This window comes from Somniosus microcephalus, chromosome 23, assembly GCF_052327205.1.
Source record: "Somniosus microcephalus isolate GS21.2 chromosome 23, FLI_Smic_1.0, whole genome shotgun sequence".
In the NCBI taxonomy this organism is placed as follows: domain Eukaryota; kingdom Metazoa; phylum Chordata; class Chondrichthyes; order Squaliformes; family Somniosidae; genus Somniosus; species Somniosus microcephalus.
Window position 1 is genome coordinate 27359094 of NC_141009.1, and position 21233 is coordinate 27380326.

The 21233-nt window shown below is 44.3% G+C and overlaps 1 protein-coding gene across 4 annotated transcripts in view; it reads left to right on the forward strand.

Moving 5' to 3' along the window:
- LOC147101758 (nuclear receptor subfamily 6 group A member 1) overlaps positions 1-21233 on the forward strand; it is a 395609-nt gene that overhangs the window by 361890 nt on the left and 12486 nt on the right. For all 4 annotated transcript variants that reach the window (XM_085965661.1, XM_085965660.1, XM_085965659.1 and 1 more), the window contains 2 exons: positions 6520-6641; positions 20391-20543. In XM_085965661.1, the coding sequence (XP_085821787.1) occupies positions 6520-6641; positions 20391-20543 (275 nt within the window). The remainder of the gene's footprint in view (positions 1-6519; positions 6642-20390; positions 20544-21233) is intronic.

The following is a 21233-nucleotide window of genomic DNA, read 5'->3' on the forward strand; positions in this document are numbered from 1 at the left end:
TCAGCTACAAAAAAATGACTTGGGTGGGGGTGGTGGGCGGGAGGTGGCGATGGAAGAGAGGTGAACATCAAACAACTGTGATTTTAAGTATACTAAAACTAGAATGAGTTACAAAAGAATACTGTATTGTTTGGATTCAGCAAATTTACTGTAAAGTTCATAAATTGTGGATGTGACATTTTATTTTATCATTATAACAAATTATTTGGTTAAATAAATGTCATAAAATATAAGTACAATTTGATCACTGTACAATTGTGAATGGACTTGTTTAAAAATATGCATTTTAAAATTAAGGACATTCTAACTTATTATTTTAAGCAGAGGCCACAATATAAAGGAGCACTATCTTTGATGGAGCATTCCACAAGATACACAAGTACAACACTTAGGTCACAACCTAGAAGTTGAAGCTCCATGACTTGCATTTCTATATTAATTAAGAGGAGTACCAGCATGCTGAAGAAAAGAAAAGGCACAAGACTGCCAGAACTTTCAACTCTGGCGGGTTGTAAAACAGGCGATATGGGATTGGCCACCCGCGAAGTCCCCTGTCTGACTTCCTTTCCATCGACTTCAATTTTACTTTTTTACTTTTTAAAAGTTCCTCCTCCTGGCCCCACATAGTCCCAAGGATACGTTGGGACTCCCCTGCCTCGGGCTTCCCCTCCCTCCCTATCACAAACTTTACTGATCCACCCACCTTTGCTCAGTTACCTTGATGATAACTGTTTCCATGGGTCCCTGGTGGCGGTCTGACCACCTTCAAATTTTTCACTCACATCCGCCGGCATTGACGTCATACCTGCCAGCTTTGGACAGGGGGAGAAGTCCGTGTCAGGGCATTCAAATGTAGCCTGGGAGTTAAAATCTTCTCGGCCTCACGCTCTGGGTTTGGGGGCAGTGGGGTTGGGGTCAGACGGCTTGTCGTCCGCCTAGGCCCTTGAAACCTGATGCCCGCCCGAGTTAAAATCGGAGCTCAAGAGTGTAACACTTTTGTAAGTTGCTTACTAAATTAAGTGAAAGCTAATACAGTACTTGGCGTTACAGTGAAGGTGCTGCTATTCTCCGTACTGCTATGTAATATATGGCAAATGACTATAGCCATATTATACCAACACTTGATGAACATTAAATTATTAATGATTATTATGTTATGCTCAGTGTTCCAGTTTTGCTAAATAAAAAATGATACAACTGTGGAAATATTGCTGTAGATAATCACATGACTGTCAAATGCCTTAGTACTGGGGTGTCCAACCAGCAGCTCTCGGGCCAATGTAACTCCCTGTTCTAACAAGAACATAAGAAATAGGAGCAGGAGTAGGCCAATCGGCCCCTCGAGCCTGCTCCGCCATTCAATAAGATCATGGCTAATCTGATCCTAACCGCCAATCTACTATCACAGAACCATCTCCTGAATCTAACAGAATTAGACACACGAAATAGGAGCAGGATCAGGCTACACGGCCCCTGGGCCCGCTCCGCTACCCACAGGGCCATGTCCGATCCGAACCTAGACTCATGTCCAAATTCCTGCCCGCTCTCCGTAACCCTTAATTCCCTTTACTTCTAGGAAACTGTCTATTTCTGTTTTAAATTTATGTAATGATGTAGCTTCTACAGCTTTTTGGGGCAGCATATTCCATGGTCCTACCACCCTCTGAGTGAAGTAGTTCCTCCTCATCTCAGTTTTCAAAGAGCAGCTCCTTATTCTAAGACTATGTCCCCTAGTTCTAGTTTCACCCATCATCGGGAACATCCTCCCCGCATCCACCCGATCCAACCCCTTCACAATCTTATATGTTTCAATAAGATCGCCTCTCATTCTTCTGAACTCCAATGAGTAGAGTCCCAATCTACTCAACCTCTCCTCATATGTCCATCCCCTCATCCCCGGGACTAACCGAGTGAACCTTCTTTGTACTGACTCGAGAGCAAGTATGTCTTTTCTTAAGTATGGACACCAAAACTGTACACAGTATTCCAGGTGCGGTCTCACCAATACCTTGTACAACTGAAGCAATACCTCCCTATTTTTATATTCTATCCCCCTAGCAATGAAAGCCAACATTCCATTGGCCTTCTTAATCACTTGCTGCACCTGCATACTAACCCTTTGAGTTTCGTGCACCAGGACCCCCAGATCCCTTTGTACTTCAGTACTTTCCAGTTTCTTGCCATTAAGATAATAACTTGCTCTATGATTTTTCCTGCCAAAGTGCATAACCTCACACTTTCCAGTATTGTATTCCATCTGCCAAATCTCTGCCCACTTACTTAGCCTGTCTATGTCCCCTTGCAGGTTTTTTATGTCCTCCTCACTCACTACTTTCCCTCCCATCTTAGTATCATCTGCAAACTTTGATATGTTACACTCGGTCCCCTCCTCCAAATCATTAATATAGATTGTAAAGAGTTGGGGACCCAGCACTGACCCCTGCGGAACACCACTAGTTACTGATTGCCAGTCTGAGAATGAACCATTTATCCCAACTCTCTGCCTTCTGTTAGATAGCCAATCCTCTATCCATGCCAGAATATTACCCCCAATCCTGTGATTTTTTATCTTAAGCAATAATCTTTTGTGTGGCACCTTGTCAAATGCCTTTTGGAAGCCTAAATACACTACGTCCACTGGTTCCCCTTTATCCACACTATATGTTACTTCCTCAAAGAACTCCAGCAAATTTGTCAAACATGACTTCCCCTTCATAAAACCATGCTGACTTTGTCCTATTAAATTATGATTATCCAAATGTCCTGTTACTGTCTCCTTAATAATGGACTCCAAAATTTTACCTACCACAGATGTTAGGCTAACCGGCCTATAGTTTCCAGCCTTCTGTCTACTGCCCTTTTTAAATAAGGGTGTTACATTAGCAGTTTTCCAGTCTGCCGGGACCTTTGCCGAGTCCAGGGAGTTTTGGAAAATTATTACTAATGCATCCACAATCCCTACCGCCACTTCCCTCAAGACCCTAGGATGTAAGCCATCCGGTCCAGGTGATTTATCCGCCTCGAGTCCCATTATTTTACCGAGTACCACTTCCTTAGTGATTTTGATCGTGTTTAGCTCCTCCGCCCCCCCCCCCCCCCCATAGCCCCCTGTTTGTCCAGTGTTGGGATATTCTTAGTGTCCTCTACTGTAAAGACTGATACAAAATATTCATTCAGTGTTTTTGCCATCTCCATATTTCCCACCATTAATTTCCCGGTCTCATCCTCTAAGGGACCAACATTTACTTTAGCCACCCTTTTTCTTTTTATATAACTATAAAAACTCTTACTATCTGTTTTTATATTTTTTGCTAATTTACTTTCATAATCTATCTTCCCTTTCTTAATCAATCTTTTTGTTATTTTTTGCTGTCTTTTAAAGTTTTCCCAATCCTCTATCCTCCCACTAGATTTGGCTACCTTATATGCCCTTGTTTTTAGTCGAATACTATCCTTAATTTCTTTACTTAGCCACGGATGGCTGTCTTTTCTTTTACACCCTTTTCTTCTCAGTGGAATATATATTTTTTGGAAGTTGTAAAATAACTCATTAAATGTACACCACTGATCATGTATCGTCTTACCCTTTAATCTATTTTCCCAATCCACTCCACTCAATTCCGCTCTCATACCTTCATAGTCTCCTTTATTCAAGCTTAGCACGCTTGTTTGAGATCCAACCTTCTCACCCTCTAATTGAATATGGAATTCAACCATGTTATGGTCACTCATTCCAAGGGGATCCTTTACTAGGACATTTTTAATTAATCCTGTCTCGTTACACAGGACCAGATCTAAGGTTGCTTGCCCCCTGGTCGGTTCAGTTACATACTGCTCAAGAAACCCTCCCTAATACACTCAATGAACTCATCCTCAAGGCAGCCCTGCCCAATTTGATTTGCCCAATTAATATGATAGTTAAAATCCCCCATAATTATAGATGTTCCCTTATTACAAGCCTCAACTATTTCCTGATTGATACTCCGTCCAACAGAGTTGCAACTGTTCGGAGGCCTATAGACTACGCCCACTAGTGTTTTTTCCCCCTTATTCCTTATCTCCACCCAAACTGTTTCATTATCCTGATCTTTTGACCCAATATCATTTCTCTGTATTACAGTGATTCCTTCCTTTATTAACATAGCCACCCCACCTCCCCTTCCTTCCTGCCTGTCCTTCCTGATCGTTAAGTAACCTGGTATGTTTAATTCCCAGGCATTGTCACCCTGCAGCCATGTTTCTGTAATGGCCACAAGATCATACCCATATGTAGTTATTTGTGCCATTAACTTGTCTATTTTGTTACGAATGCTATGTGCATTCAGATAGAGAACTTTCAAATATGTTTTGTGACACTTAGTTCCTGCTTTTGCCCTTTTTATTACTTTACCTTTTACTCCATACCTTCTGCCCCTTCCTGACACGCTCTGGTTTTTAATTTCCCCACTGCTACCTAAGTCTATGACCTTCTCTGTTGTCATTTTTATTATTTGCTCTCTAGGAACCTCCCCCCCCCCCCCCCCCCCACTAGTTAGTTTAAAGCCCTCTCTACAGCCCTAGTTATATGATCCGCCAGGACTCTAGTCCCAGCACTGGCCAAGTGAAGCCTCTGGCTCTCAAAGTCCAGACAACTTAGTCCAATTTATTCCTTATATATGTTATTTGCTGGTTTGTCCTGTTTGAAATTTGTAGGCTTTGAGGTTTGGAAGGGGCTGTTTTAGCATTATTGTCTTATTGGTGGATAATTTCTAAATCAGAACGCCAAGATCTGTAGTATTGGCAGTTTGAGGTATATGCAAATTAATAAGAATTAGTTTAATTCCAAGAAATAAGCCATAGCACAAAAGAGGATAGATATTTGAAGCTGACAAGTTGCTAACTTTCTCCAAAAAAATGTATCTTGTGAAAACTTTTTTAAATTTTAGAACATATTCTAAGCAATCATATTCAAAATTACAGTAAAGGAAACAGTATCCTATAGCTACAATTTATTGTTTCACAACCTAAAGCTTGAAGTGATTTTTTTTAAAATTTACTCCGGCATGTCAAATTCATTAAGGATTTTATCAAGGAGGAATGATTTATTTTTATGTTCTATTCAAAGTTATGTGTGTTAAGTGGAAATTTCTGCCATCTTAAATTCTGTCTGTCTTCCATCACTAACTTGAACCAGATTTATGTCTCCTGTTTTCTTAGCCATTCTCTTATCAAATTTTGAAAGTTTTTTCATTTGATTTAAGGTTAGCTGCATTATTCTGACACACAGAATGTGAATTGCTGCAGGAGTGGGGCAGTTGCACCATCCAGTGACAATCTCAGACTTGGCACTAATGAGTTCTTATTTCAGTCTTATAGCAAGTTATTTTATACATGAACTGCTTGGCATCTTTAATGTGTATTCATGTCCACCTTATTTTCCTCCTACATTGAGGCAAGAATATTTATTGCAGGTGGGCTTGACTTTCTAACTGATCTGTACCCTGTTGCCTTAGTAAACCACCTGGCCTCATATAATTGGCACCCTATCTTGCTGAATGACATCATTAAAATGTTGGCTTTGCAGTCTTGCAAATAAAATACTTACAAAAATCATATTTTTAATAGAAAACAAACATGGCTTAAGTGCTTCAGTATATTTTGCTAATGACATTGTCATAAATTCTGAATTGTTTGAAAGAGGGAAAGTCGGGAGCTGTGGAGGAGGTCACAATGCAGTAACAGCTTTGCTTAGCAAGAGAGGCATGCTTTGTGTATTGTAAGGGAGGAACATACGCAAAAAGCGAGGAAATAATAACAGTCGAGATAGGCAGGAGGTGATTCTCCATGTTAGGAATTCATAAAAGTGACAAGTGTTCAGTGAAAGCTAACAACTGCTCCAAATTCATTGTATAAAATGGCTTTGCACCTGCAGCCTCTGTGATATAGAAATAACTGAAAAGTTCATATTGGTGATCGCTTTTATGTTTATGAACATAATTTTATCACTTCTAATATTATGCCCTTTGCAAAGTCAAACATAGTGCTAAAGTCCAGCTCTGATTCAACTAGTTAATACCTTCTACAGACAGCATCACAGCACTTAAAATAAACCCACTGGATATTGTAGACCTTTTCTTGGCTAGATTTTCAAAGTATCAACAATGCACTTCAGTTTCCATCACTGACATAATGGCCTCGATATTAACCCCGCCACGATGGTGGGGGTTAAAAATTTTAAACGGGGAACATATCCCCAACCCACTGCGAAGATGCCCGTTGCCATTTCTACGATGACAGGTTTTGTGTTGTGCGAGTGCCCTGCCCTCGAGGTGCAATTCTAAGCTTTAACTCTCTCAAAATGCAGTTTTTAACAATAAAATTTGAGAGCAGAGTAACTGGGAAACACCAATAAATGTCTGGATGAATGTAAGTATGCACTTCATAACATTCAATTTCTGTGTGCTAAATGTCAAATGTACACCTTGTTGTAATGGCTAAATGTGATGTAATGCCTTAACTGGAATCTGTTTTTACTCTCAGATTCAGTGAGGAGGGAATGGAAGTTATGGAACGACTAATCTACCTCTTTAGAAAGTTTCAACAGCTGAAGGTCAGCAATGAGGAGTATGTGTGCATGAAAGCCATCAACTTTCTTAATCAAGGTATAATGAGTTTTAGATGATTTTTTAGTATTTTTGGTTAAGTTTCATTCTTCCTATTTTCTGAGCTTTTGATCTTCCCTAAACACAGTGGAGTCGATTTTAACTGTTCCCGCCAGACTTCAGTGGAAATGAAAATCAGGCAGGGTGTGAAACTAGCAGCCTGCCCGCTGCCATCTGTTTCCCACCCAGTGGGAACAGCTAAAATCAACCCCAGTAGTTCTGTCTTAAGATATTAGGGTTTTGTTGCCCAATCAAACATTTCCAGCAAGGAGCATTGGTTGGAAAATCAGGGACTGTGAGCCCGCAATTTCCCAACCAGCAGTCCCTTCAAAAAGCCAGAGACTCATTCAAATAGTATGTTTTTTTGCGTAGGACCCACAAAGCACAGCTTGGATTCTGTAAATTTTCCACTGTCAGCGAATAGACATGGCAGCAATATGTGCAGTCCTTCAACAAAAAAAAAAAACCCAGTTCTGTTTCTGTCTCCATTACCAGAGGATTTTAATACCTCTGCTATTCGGGAAGTGGCCATGACCCAGGGGGAAAAAGTATGCATGTAATTTGACTAAGTAACAACACTTCTTTTTCGATAGCAAAATACTGCGGATGCTGGAAATCTGAAATAACAACAGAAAATGCTGGAAAAACTCAGCAGGCCAGACAACATCCGTGGAGAGAGAAACAGAGTTAACGTTTCAGGTCGAAACCCTTCTGGTTCTGAAGAAGGGTTTCGACCCGAAGCGTTAACTCTGTTTCTCTCTCCATGGATATTGCCTGGCCTGCTGAGTTTTTCCATCGTTTTCTGTTGTTATTTAACACTTCTTTTTGATTGATTCAAGGGTCGTAGCTTGATGCTGCACATTTGTCAGGCATCTGGTTGAGCACAAGAAAAAGACTTGCAGCCATTTTAGAGTCCAACAATTCATCAGCAACAGAGCAATTCTTTAGTTGTCTTCAATCCTTTATCTATGGACTTGTCCAAATGCTTTTTGATGCTTTTAATACTCTAGTTTTAAAGACTTGACTACCAGTATCTGTATCCAGATTCCCGTATTCAGATGCCTGGTTATTGCATTATTCCGGGGGTCCAATGGGTCTATCTAATTCACCTTTCTCAGACAGTAGTTATAATGACTCTGTGCTTGTTTAGGTGTTCATGCACAGGAGATATCATCAGTATTTGTGATGAAGGTGCAATTATAGCTGTACCGTTGATGTTTATGTTGGAGTAGATGATGGGGGTTTTTGATTTGTGTATTCAGGTGTATCTGAAGTCGTAATGAAGTTAAAATGGTCTCACTCAGAATTTTCATACCCGTACAGATAAACATAATTGTATTGCACAGAGTTATGATAAACTTGCCAAAGTTTGTGCAGATAATTCCATCTTAATGCCCCCACATCTTGAAGAGTTTGAGGGAGATAAAGGTTGAAGGATTTTCTCCCCAGCTGTGAATGCTCCATCACTACTAATGCTTTTGTTGAATGCTACTTTTCCTTTGTACTCTTTCAATGTCTTTAAAACATTTATGTTTATCCCGCAAAGCTGTTTCAGTGATGGTTCGAGTGTTTAAATGACGAATAATTTCTTTTGTTGCCTTATTTGTCATTTGGGAGTTGTTCTATGACTCCAAAATTGGCTAACATTCTGGCCATTACTTTTTCTAGCAAAATATTCAGTTCCTTCTCAATTTTTGCTTTAATGTATACATTTTTCTGCCCAAGTTTCTGGCCAGAATTGTTGACAATTTTTGCATGTGCTTTATAGGAATAAGGATTATTTTATCTTGTTCATTCGCGATACTGAGCTGTGAGTATTGTATATTAAGATAATTAAATTCTCCCAGTAGAATTTAGTTTGTTGTAATTAGTTGATGCTGCAAAAGAAAATGCAGGATGATTCTGTTTTTGCCATCCATTAATGTCTAAAGTCCATCCAAACTGATTCTGTCTGGCATCTGGAGAACAGCCCTTGCATTATGAATCGGCATTCATAAGAAATCCCTATCCACAATACGTCCTTACTAATAGAATAACTGATGGTGAACAGTGGGATACATAATTCCAAGGTTTGAGTTGATTACTTGCGTCTTGATACTGTAATTACCTTTTTACTGCTTGCAAGTCTGCTATAATTGCACTGCCATAGAAATTAGAAGTACTGTACTTCTAAATTGCTGGTGATGATCATGACCCCTGGTGAACTGAAGTCCCTGTGACAATTGCCAGTCATAACCCAAATCTTGGTAGACCACACATGAGTTATAATCTGAATAAAAAGGTCATGGTTGAGACATTCTAATCTTCAAAACAGGTGGTTTATGCACAATTTATGGCACTGGTAATACAAAATTGAGCAATATCAGAAGCAATTTTTCTCTTCTTGCTCATGACTTTAATTTAGGGTGAATTCCCTTTTATAGGTCATATGTAATATTTTTATGGTGTGTTTTGCATCAGCGTGTGCTGAAAGCATGTGGGACTAAAGAAAATAGTGGTCTTTAATATGCTTTTGATCCAACATCAGAAATTCATCCATATCACAAGGCATTTGAAAAGGGTGTTAGTAAGTTTGTTGCATGTGGAGTTATGGTAGACATATACCAGGTGACTTCAAAAATAATTATAATTGACTCAGTGGACGATGGCACCACCTGGTGTGATATTGAGCGATACGTACAAGAAAAGCCCAAGACTTGATTATCTGGTCTGTGCTGAGAAACTAATATTACTTGGGATGGTGGCAGGGACATTAAACTTGGCCTCAGAATCCCAGGACTAAGGAGAAAAACCTGCTAGGTTCCTGCTTCTGATTCCTATCCAGTGTGCGTGAATGTGTGTCAGCTGAGGACAGAATTTGGCTTGACTGTTCTGCCTTAGAGTTAAAGAGCTTGTTCAGTACTGATTTGACAGGCTCACACAGAACAAATGCCTGCTTTGGTAAAGTATCAGGTGGTACTTGTAGAATGATACCCCAGGAAAAGTACCCTAGGAGTGAAAGGTAGAAAATTTGAGGGGGAAAAAATAATTAATAGTTTCAATTGAGGTCATCTGTATGACGAGTGAAAAGAAATGAAACTTTGTTTTTAAAGTATTCAATATGTTGAGTAGGGGAGAAAATACATTGCAGCCCATAACTGATTTTTCCTTTTAGAAGCCATTCCTCCTGGTGCATACAATCAAGGCTCGACTTTCAACAGTCTGTTGTCTGAGTTTATTCTCAGCATTAGAATACAATACGATTTTAACTCGGGGCAAGAGTGCAGCGTAGGGGGGAGTGAGGTCAGAAACAGGTTGGCAAAGCCTCACCAGCGAGGCGCTTGGGTGATTTTAACTTGCTTGCCTCATTTCATTTTTTAAATCGGGCTCCTGCCCGATCCCGGCGTGATTGATGAGATGGCCGGTAGGTAGGAGCAGGAAATCGTGCCGCAGCAGATTCCCGCCGGGGAGGCTAGGAAATGGTCTTGGCATAAGGTGAGTTATGGGGTGGGGATCCATGGCGATCATGGTCACCTGAAGGGGAAGGGTAGCCCGGGGTAAGAGGAGGTCCAAGGATTTCTTGTAGGGAAGTTGGACCAGCAACCCAGTTCTCAAGAATTCAGTATCACTCCAACCACTAAAGAAAGGTGATATACCTATCAATTCCTCCAATAAAAGGCGAAGAGTTACGAAGGTGACTAAAGGTTTTTATTGACTAAATAACAGAGCCCACTCTCGTGGGTGATCCGATCCAAGCAGGAGGAATACCAGCCAGTCGCTCACCTTTATACCTGGCCTGGTGGGTGGAGCCAAGGCGGAGTCGGCAGTGGTCATCCCAGGTATAGCAGTGTGGCAAGAGGCGACCTCGTACCGTGATACAATAGTGGTCAGTGATACAGTTATAACGAACAGTGGTGAACAGTGCTAACTACTAACAGTGATACGATAGTGAACGTGGTTTACCAAATTCACCCCTTGTTTAGAATTAAGTCCGGCGGGGTGAAGTGTACTACCAATTCTGGTAGGTCAGTCTGTCCGGAGGCTTCGTAAGCCTCTCCGATCGCCGCAGCGGTGGTGTTGCCTTATCCGGTGCTGGTGCCTTATCCGGTGTTGATGCTGGTGTTTGCGTGGTCGGCGAGGGCTCGTGGGGTTCCGGCATGCCGTCTACCTGGGCTGGGGTTGGGGGGGGTGGTGGCGGTGTTTCCGGATCGGCTGAGGGTGCGAGGTCTCGTAGGGAGACAGTGTCCTCCCGCCCGTCTGGGTACGCCACGTAGGCGTACTGGGGGTTGGCGTGCAGGAGGTTCACCCTCTCGACCAGGGGGTCCGTTTTATGGGCCCTCACGTGTTTCCGCAGCCAGACCGGCCCCGGGGTGGTCAGCCAGGTTGGTAGAGTGGTTCCCGTAGTCGACTTCCTGGGGAAAACGAACATTCGTTCATGGGGGGTGGTGTTAGTGGCCGTGCAAAGTAATGACCGGATGGAGTGCAGCGCTGTCGGGAGGACTTCTTGCCAGCGGGAGGTTGGGAGGCCCTTAGACTTTAAGGCTAAGAGGACGGCCTTCCATACCGTCGCGTTCTCTCTTTCCACCTGACCGTTACCTCTGGGGTTGTAGCTGGTGGTCCTGCTTGCTGCAATACCTCTCTCTAGGAGGAATTGCCGGAGTTCCTCGCTCATGAAGGAGGAGCCCCGGTTGCTGTGTATATAGTTCGGGAACCCGAACAAGGCGAAGAGGGCATTCAGGCACTTAATGACCGTGCTACTGGTCATGTCGGGGCAGGGGAAGGCAAAGGGGAAACGGGAGTACTCATCAACGATGTTGAGGAAGTACACATTACGGTCAGAGGACGGGAGGGGCCCCTTAAAGTCGATGCTCAGGCGCTCGAAGGGGCGGGTGGCCTTGATCAGGCTTGCTCGGTCCGGCCTATAGAAGTGCGGTTTGCACTCCGCACAGGTCTGGCAGTTCCTGGTCATGGTCCTGACCTCCTCGATGGAGTAGGTCAGGTTGCGGGCCTTAATGAAATGGTAGAGTCTGGTGACTCCGGGGTGGCAGAGCTGGTCGTGGAGGGTCTGAAGCCTATCGATATGCGCGCTGGCGCATGTCATTCGTGAAAGGGCATCGGGATTCGTTCAGCTTGCCTGGCCGGTACAAGATCTCATAATCGTAGGTGGAGAGCTCGATTCTCCATCTCAAAATCTTGTCATTCTTGATTTTGCCCTTCAGCTTGTTATTAAACATGAAAGCCACCAAACGCTGGTCGGTGAGGAGGGTAAATCGTTTGCCTGCCAGGTAGTGCCTCCAGCGCCGTACTGCCTCCACGATCGCCTGGGCCTCTTTCTCGACCGACGAATGTCGGATCTCGGGGCCCTGTAGGGTCCTTGAGAAGAAGGCCACTGGCCTCCCCTCCTGGTTTAGGGTGGCGGCTAAGGCGAAGTCGGATGCGTCGCTCTCCACCTGGAAGGGGATGGACTCGTCCACTGCGTGCATCGTGGCCTTGGCTATGTCTCCCTTAATGAGGGAGAAGGCCGCGCACGCCTCCTCCGTGAGGGGGAAGGAAGTGGCTTTCAGGAGGGGTCTGGCTTTGTCCGCGTAATTGGGTACCCATTGGGCATAGTAGGCGAAAAGCCCCAGGGTTCTCCTAAGTGCTTTAGGGCAGTGGGGGAGGGGTAGCTCCATGAGGGGGCGCATTCTTTCTGGGTCGAGGCCGATGATTCCGTTCTCCACTACGCAGCCGAGGATGGCAAGGCGCGTGGTGTTAAACACGCATTTCTCCTTATTGTAGGTGAGGTTCAGCCGTTGGGCCGTACGGAGGAATTTCTCCAGATTCGCGTCATGTTCCTGCCGGTCGCGGCCGCAGATAGTGACGTTATCTAGGTAGGGGAATGTAGCCTGCAGTTCGTTCTGGTCAACCATCTGGTCCATCTCCCTTTGGAAGACCGAGACCCCATTAGTGACACCGAAGGGGACCCTAAGGAAGTGGTATAGGCGCCCATTCGCCTCGAAGGCGGTATACTGGCGGTCCTCAGGGTGGATAGGGAGTTGGTGGTAGGCCGACTTCAGGTCGATGGTCGAGAATACTTTATACTGTGCAATCTGATTGACCATGTCAGATATGCGGGGGAGGGGGGTATGCGTCCAGCTGGGTATATCTGTTTATGGTCTGGCTGTAGTCGATGACCAGGCGGTTTTTATCGCCGGTCTTTACGACTATGACCTGGGCACGCCAGGGGCTGCTGCTCCCCTCGATAATGCCCTCTTTCAGGAGGCGCCGCACCTCAGAGCTAATGAAGGCTCTGTCCCCGGCGCTATACCGCCTGCTCTTGGTAGCGACGGGTTTGCAGTCGGGGGTAAGGTTAGCAAACAGAGAGGGTGGCGGGACCTTGAGGGTGGAGAGGCTGCAGGTGTTACGCGGTGGGCGGTTTAACGTTTGCTGGTTGTTGACTGTGAGTGGGGGGAGGGGTCCACCGTATGCTAGGGTTACGCTTTGGAGGTGGGATTGGAAGTCCAGCCCTAGTAGGACGGCAGCGCAGAGATGGGGGAGGACGAGGAGTTTAAAGTTTTTATACTCCGTGCCCTTAACCGACAGGGTCACGACACAGTAGCCGCTGATGTCCGTGGCGTGGGACCTCGATGCCATCGAGATTCGGCTGCGCGTTGGTAGGACAGAGAGGGAGTAGTGGCTCACCGTGTCTGGGTGGATGAAGCTCTCCGTGCTTCCGCTGTCGAACAGGCAGGTCGTGGCGTGGCCGTTCACTTTGATGTCCATCATTGACTTGGACAGATGGTGCGGGCGGGCTTGGTCCAGGGTGACGGAAGCTAGTGTGTAGCTGAGCGAGTCGTTGTCATCTGCGGGCGAGGCGGTCGGGCGTGGTGAGTAAAATGGCATCTCCCACAAGGTAGGGCAAAATGACGGGGAAGATGGCTGCCCCCGTAGCTCACATGAGGCACTATTGGGGTCGGTTGCCTTAATCAAAGATGGCCGCCCCCATGACTCATGTGCGGGGATGCTGGCCTCAGTTGCCCTAAACAAAGATGGCCGCCCCCATGACTCGTGTGGGGATGCTGGCCTCAGTTGCCCTAAACAAAGATGGCCGCCCCCATAGTTCGCATGCGGCACTGCTGGCCTCTGAGGATCCGCTCCTGCAGGCCTTGGAGAAGTGGCCTTTCTTCAGGCAGGTTTTGCATATGGAGTTCTTGGCTGGGCAGCGCGACCTCGGGTGCTTCTCCTGGCCACAAAAAAAACAGCCGGCGGCCCGATCGCGGATGCCCGATGCCGGTGCCGGGGGTGGCGGGGCCGGTCGGGTCCGGGACGCCGACGCAGAGGTAGGTCCCGGGGGCGGCGCTGGGAAGGGTGCTGTGGTAGGGGTCGGGCCCGAGTCCCAGGGTCGCGAGCAGTACCTGGTGAATGCTTCCTGATCTTGGTGGGCCACTTCCAGGGAGATAGCGAGGGCTTCAGCTTTTTCCATGCTGAGGTCTTTAGCTTCCAGCAGTCTTTGCCGTGAGTACTCGGACCGTAGGCCTTTCAGGAATGCGTCGCGGATATTATCTTCAGTATTTTCGGCTGCCGACACCGATTTAAAGTCACAGTTCCTGGCGAGTGCATATAGCGCCTGTGAGAATTCGGCTACTGATTCTCCTGGCTGTTGCGGCCGTGATCTTAGGAGGTGCCTAGCGTACATGTAGTTTACCGGGGTCCGGTACTTCTGTTTCAGCAGGTTGATGGCGGTCTCGTAGGTAGTCATGTCCTCGATGAGAGTGTATACTCTCGGGCTCAGTTGTGCCTGCAGGACACTTAGTTTGGATGCCTGAGGGACGCTGGATTCTCTCAAGTATGATTCGAAGCAGACCAGCCAGTGTTTAAAGTCTGCGGCTGAGTTTGCTGCTCGTGGGTTCAGGTCCAGGTACGGCGGTCTGAGGGCTCGCAGCCAAGCTGGCTGGTGTGGCTGTGCTCCTGGGAGCTGCGCTGGTGGCTCCTCCGCCGGTTGTGACTCGTTGTCGGACATCATTAAATTTAGTCAATAAAATTGATATACCTATCAATTCCTCCAATAAAAGGCGAAGAGTTACGAAGGTGACTAAAGGTTTTTATTGACTAAATAACAGAGCCCACTCTCGTGGGTGATCCGATCCAAGCAGGAGGAATACCAGCCAGTCGCTCACCTTTATACCTGGCCTGGTGGGTGGAGCCAAGGCGGAGTCGGCAGTGGTCATCCCAGGTATAGCAGTGTGGCAAGAGGCGACCTCGTACCGTGATACAATAGTGGTCAGTGATACAGTTATAACGAACAGTGGTGAACAGTGCTAACTACTAACAGTGATACGATAGTGAACGTGGTTTACCACAAAAGGAAGAACTTGTATTTATATTACACCTTTCACATCCTTGGGATGTCCCAGAGTGTTTTAAAAAAATTCAGAAATGGTTGCTGTAGACCCAGGAGGAGTCTTCCTTGTGGGCCAGGAGGCATAGGAGTGCTCCTCCGAGCCCTATAAAGAAACCTTCCTCTGCCCTGGGCTACCCTCGCCCTCCTTTGACTGCTATCATCTCCAGACCCCCCACACTCCCACCACTTACTTTATGCCGGGGACCAGTCCCATGGGTCCCCGACGGCGGCCTTCTGTAACCTGTAATCATGCTTGCTGCCTAGGTAGGTTCAGGTGGGAGTCCGACATTCCACATGGAAATGATTCTCCAAGCATCACCTGGCGCTGTCATGCAAGCTTGCCGCTTGCACCGGCCCCTGCGCTCCACACTCGGGCCCTGAGTTAAAAAATCGGGACTGTAGAGTTTGTTGCTGAATTTTGCAACAGTACCTCAGCAGAAACATCAAGGACACATGACGTCAGTTTGTACATGATATTGTCACTTGTGACGTACGTGGATGCAAGTGTAGTCAGGAAATGGAATGACACGAATGAGTAATATAGTAATTACAGATAAGATTCCAGTTTTAGTGTTGTATCATTTTATGTTGAAAAGAATGGTTTACAGTAACACCCTTTATGTAGTTGATGTATTAAAGTTCAACATGCATGCTAATACCATACCTTTAGAGATACACATTTGGTTATGTAGTTTCTGGTGAGGATATCATTAGTTTCATTTTTGGAAAGTTTAGCTGTATTAGTGTACTGGTCTGTAAATATGTAGAATATTCAAGATGTCCATGCCTTGCTATGTGAAAAGCATGGTATGGATTATATACCATTCTATGGAGAAAATTTTACGAAGAAATATTTATCTCAATTAAAAGTGATAAAGTGATGAATTTATGCTAATTAGGATCCTATTATGCAATTTTGAACCTAAAGCAATTTGTATGACCTACCGGGGGAGCGTCTGCCATGGACAACTCCACTTAATAGAAGCTGTAAAACTTCTCTCTCCATTCCTGCATATTCACCTCCAGAGTGCCCCAATTATCTATACTTGACTCCTTCCTCCTGTTCATCTACATGCCTCCCCTCCGTGACATCATTTGCAGGCATGGAGCCACCTTCCATATGTATGTTGATGACACCCAGACCTCCCTGTGTCCAACTTCCCTTAACTGCATGACACCTTCATGCTGTCAGACTCCCTAACATTAAGTCGTGGATGAGTGAAAATTTCTTTCAACTGAGCATCAGGGAAAACCGAAGCCATTGTTTTTGGCCCCCACCTTAAACTTCACTCCCTTGCAACTGATTCCAGCTTCTTTTCTAGCTACTGGCTCAATTTTTTTTATTCAGTCATGGGATGTGGGCTTTGCTGGCAACATTTATTGCACATCCCTAATTGGCTTGAGAAGGTGGTGGTGAGCCACCTTCTTGAACCGCTGCAGTCCATGTGGTGAAGGTACTCCCACAGTGCTGTTGGCGGGGGGGGGGGGGGGGAGGGGGACAGGATTTTGACCCACCAATGATGAAGTAACGGCGATATATTTCCAAGTCATGATGGTGTGTGGTTTGGAGGGAAACTTTGGAGGTGATAGTGTTCCCATGCGCCTGCTACCCTTGTCCTTCTAGGTGGTAGAGGTCGCGGGTTTGGGAGGAGCTGTCAAAGAGGCCTCGACGAGTTGCTGCAGTGCATCTTGTAGATGGTACACACTGCAGCCACGGTACGCCGGTGGTGCAGGGAGTGAATGTTTAAGGTGGTGGGTGGGGTGCCAATCAAGTGGGCTGCTTTGTCCTGGATGGTGTCGAGTTTCTTGAGTGTTGTGGCTGCACTCATCCAGGCAAGTGGAGAGTATTCCATCACACTCCTTACTTGTGCCTTGTCGATAGTGGAAAGGCTTTGGGGAGTCGGGAGCAATGTTTCCATTAATTTTTTTGGGTGCGCGGCCCATTCAAAATATCGCGCATGCGCGTTTTTTGCTATTGAAAAGCCAGCTGCGCGGGAGGTCCAGAATGCTGCGCGGCCGTGCAGCTTAAAGGGAACATTGGTCAGGAGGTGAGTCACTCGCCGCAGAATACCCAGCCTCTGACTTGCTCTTGTAGTCACAGTATTTATGTAGTTGGTCCAATTAAGTTTCTGGTCAATGGTGACCCCCCCAGGATGTTGATGGTGAGGGATTCGACAATGGTAATGCCATTGAATGTCAAGAGCAGGCCATGCAAAACCTTGGCATCGTGTTGAACCCAGAGTTGAGTTTGAAACTCTGCATCTTATCCATCACTGAGACTGCTTATTTCCACCTCCACAACATAGACTACTTCCAGCTCCTCTCACTCCCACTATTACCAAAACCTTTGTTCATGCTTTTATCACCTGTAGACTGAATTTCCCGAATGACCTCCTTGCCAACCTACAATCCTCCCTTCATAAACATTTTCAAATCCCTCCATAAACTTGGATCTGCCCTACCTTTGCAAACTTCTCCAACCTTATGTTCCCTCCTATATCTTTCAATTCTTCAAATATGACTTTTTGTGCAACCCCATCATTGATGGCAGAGCCTTCAGCTGCCTCTTCATCACTCTCTGGAACTTCTTCCCTAAACCCCTCTGCCTTTCTTCTGGTACTTCTGGAACCAAAATAATAAAGTATCTGCAATCTTAATCCTTTTCAGAAGGTTTTTGATCAGTCTCTGAAGATCTTAATGTGGGTATTTATTTGATTTCTGGAACCCTATTTTACTGTTGCAATGTGGAAGTAGACCATTGAGGCAAGGGAGCAAAAGAATAGCTGCACTTATTTTATCCACGCAGACCTTCGACACTTCAGATCAAGATCCTCTCCAGTCAGACATTTTGTTATGTCAATTTTCTATTTTCAAAGATTGTGAATTGCACTTCTCTGATTTTAATGAGTTTTATATTTGCTTTTGATAACTCGATTTGCAAATCAAATAGTTTGATCCCAAGAGCAATCCTTTGTGACTGTTACATTATCTGCAAGCTTCAGGTGCATTCCACGTGTCAATGCCAAGAGAGAACATCCCTCGAGAAGGCTGCTTGGGCTAGATAGTACTCACAGAAATGTATATATCTCTACATATTCTTTATACATATTTGTACAGGGAACGGTAGCATAATGGTTATGTTACTGGACTAGTAATCCAGAGGCCTGGCCTTATGATCTGGAGACACGAGTTCAAATCCCACCATGGCAGCTGGGGAATTTAAATTCAGTTCATAAATCTGGAATAAAAAGCTAGTATTAGTGATGGTGACCATGTAACTACTGGATTGTCTTAAAAACCCACCTGGTTCACTAATGCCCTTAATGGCCAATATGTGACCCACTCCTTAAAATTTCATATGAGAAAGAGATTTTGTAGTTCAAAGCAAGATCTGCTTCTCTCACAGAGACATTATTCCTTGTTCCAGTTTCCTCCAGCTGGAGGCTGCCTGCTACTTCATAACTACTCGCCCTTTCTGTATTATGAATCTTCTTGTGCTGATGTTGTTTCAACAGACCAGGTGCACATCATCAGCAGAAGTCTTTTTGTTTTCAAAATGGTGACAATGATCATTCATAGAATCATAGAATGGTTACAGCATGGAAGAAGGCCATTCAGCCCATCGAGCCCATGCCTAATCTGACCCTAATCCGATGTCTAATGTTGGTGCAGCCAGATTTCGTGGTACAAAGCCTCTCTGCAAGAGCACTTCAGCTGGTCCCACTTCCCAGCCCTTTCTCCGCAGCCCTGCAAATTTCTTTCCTTCAGGTACTTGTCCAACTCCCTTTTAGAAGCCATGATTGAATCTGCCTCCACCACCCGTTGAGGCAGTGCATTTCAAATCTTAACCACTTGCTGCATAAAAAGTTTTTTCTTATGTTGCCTTTGATTCTTTTGCCAATCACCTTAAATCTGTGTCCTCTGGTTCTCAATCCTTCTGCCAATGAGAACAGTTTCCCTCTATCTACTCTGTTCAGGCCCCTCGTGATTTTGAACATCTCTATCAAATCTCCTCTCAATTTTCTCTGCTCCAAGAAGAACAACCCCAGCTTCTCCAGTCTATCAACGTAACTGAAGTCACTCATTCCTGGAATCATTCTCGTAAATCTTTTCTGCACCCTCTCTAAGGCTTTCACACCCTCCATAAAGTGTGGTTACATTATTAATGAAACATGCATAATACTTGCTGAATAAACAAAAATGTTAACCTCGTTGTAAAGTTTTTGTCTTGATGCTTAAAAAGTTATTAAAAATCTCAATGAATTGATATCATTCACTTGGAGATTAGTCATTCCTTAGTAACAGCATTGCAGAAGAGCACTATTAACTGTTGTCTAATAATGCAAAACACAGATAATTTAATACTGCTTTTATTTATGATTGCTGTTTCTATTTTTATGGGTCTAATAGGAAATACAGTAAGGTTCTTTGGCATTGATGGTAATGTTTACTCTAAGTTCAGTGTCACACTGACCCTAATCTGATGTCTAATGTTGGTGCAGCCAGATTTTGTGGTACAAATTACTTGTATCTGTGATGTGTTTGGCAATTTGATAGGTTAAGAGGTGACTACTAAATTACTTATAGTTAATAACCTCCTTAAATTTGTTTACTTTTCACCTTATTTAATTCTATATCACCTTTTTAGTTGCGGATAATTTCCAAAGTGACTTGGTTTAATTTGCTAATTAATGTATGGTATTCAAAAATGCATAGCACAAATCTTCGCCAGTTATGTTAACTGCTCTGAAAGCTTTTAAGAATCTATATTTTAAAAAAAGACAAAAAGATAATGTGTTACTGAGATGCTCTGTATTTTTATACGCCTCTACAAACTCTAATATTTAAATCCAGTCTGTGCTGAGTTCGCTGCTCTCAATCAAAATAGCGGTTGGGCACTACAATTATCTTCAGTGTCCCCACATCAGGGAGTGAAAAGATAGCCAGGATTCCTGATCTTAATCACTACGCAGTAACTTCTGCTGGAAAGTACGCATGTACAGGCACTGAGTAAGGACAGGATCAGGCTTGAGTGTAATGCATCCCATGGTTGACTAGCCTGCCCATATTCTCCATCTGGACTGGCACATGAAGAATGACTACTTGGATAAAACACGAGAGGGCTGCCAGTGTCTGTAGAACCGTACCCAGCAGGAATCAGTGCTTTCAGAAGAACAAGTGAGAAAAGATTGTTTTTCAAAATAAATGCTATGGGACACCCAGGGTACTTTGCCTCAAAAAATAAGTTCTAACATAAAATTCCTGAAAGCTGCAACACAGATTATGAAAAAAATGGAGTTAACAGTACATACAGGTAACTAAGTAATTTGTATTGCAAGGTATTCCTGTCTTTCTTGCTAATCAAAGTCCCCTTTAATTTTTTTGTCCAGATATAGGGGGTCTGACCAATGTGTCTCAATTGGAGCAGTTGAACAAGCGTTACTGGTATGTGTGCCAGGATTACACTGAGTTCAAGTACCCACACCAGACCAATCGTTTCCCTGAACTTATGATGTGCCTGCCAGAGATACGCTATATTGCAGGTAATTTAAAACTTGATATTTCTAACCTAAATTGACTAGACTTGATTTATTGTTGTACTAACAAAACAGCTGCCTATCATCAATTAAATTCTTCCTGTTTTAGCAAAAATCATTGTGTACAAAATGAGAATTCCCATTTTCTACTTGTGCTGACTTTCCTGATAAAATTATCGACAGGGAGAACAGCAATAAATATTTTTAATATTTTAGGCGAAAGAGTGGTAAAGGGGCCTGTTAAAGATGTTTGCAGACAAGTATAATAGATAATAAGGAAATGGCAAACTTGTTAAATGAGTACTTTGTACTCGCTTTCATAGTGGAGGAGGAGAACAAAATACCAGTGGTACAAGGGAACTTTAAAATAAGTCAAGGTGAGGAACTTAATGGTTTAAATATAAGTAGAAATATGGTTATGAAGAAAATAATGCGACTTGCGATAGACAAATCTCCAAGACCTGATTGTTTGCACCCCAAGGTATTAAAAGAAAGTGCAAGTGCATTAGTCACAATTTTCCAAAGCTCTTTAGATTCAGGAATTGTGCCATTGGATTGGAAAATTGCAAATGTCACTCCATTATTTACCCTATGTAAACTTGAGGTCATCCAAAACTTGGCTGCCTCTGCCCTAACACTCACCAAGTCCCGTTGTGCTCACTGACCTTCATTGGCTCCCGGTTAAGCAACACCTCG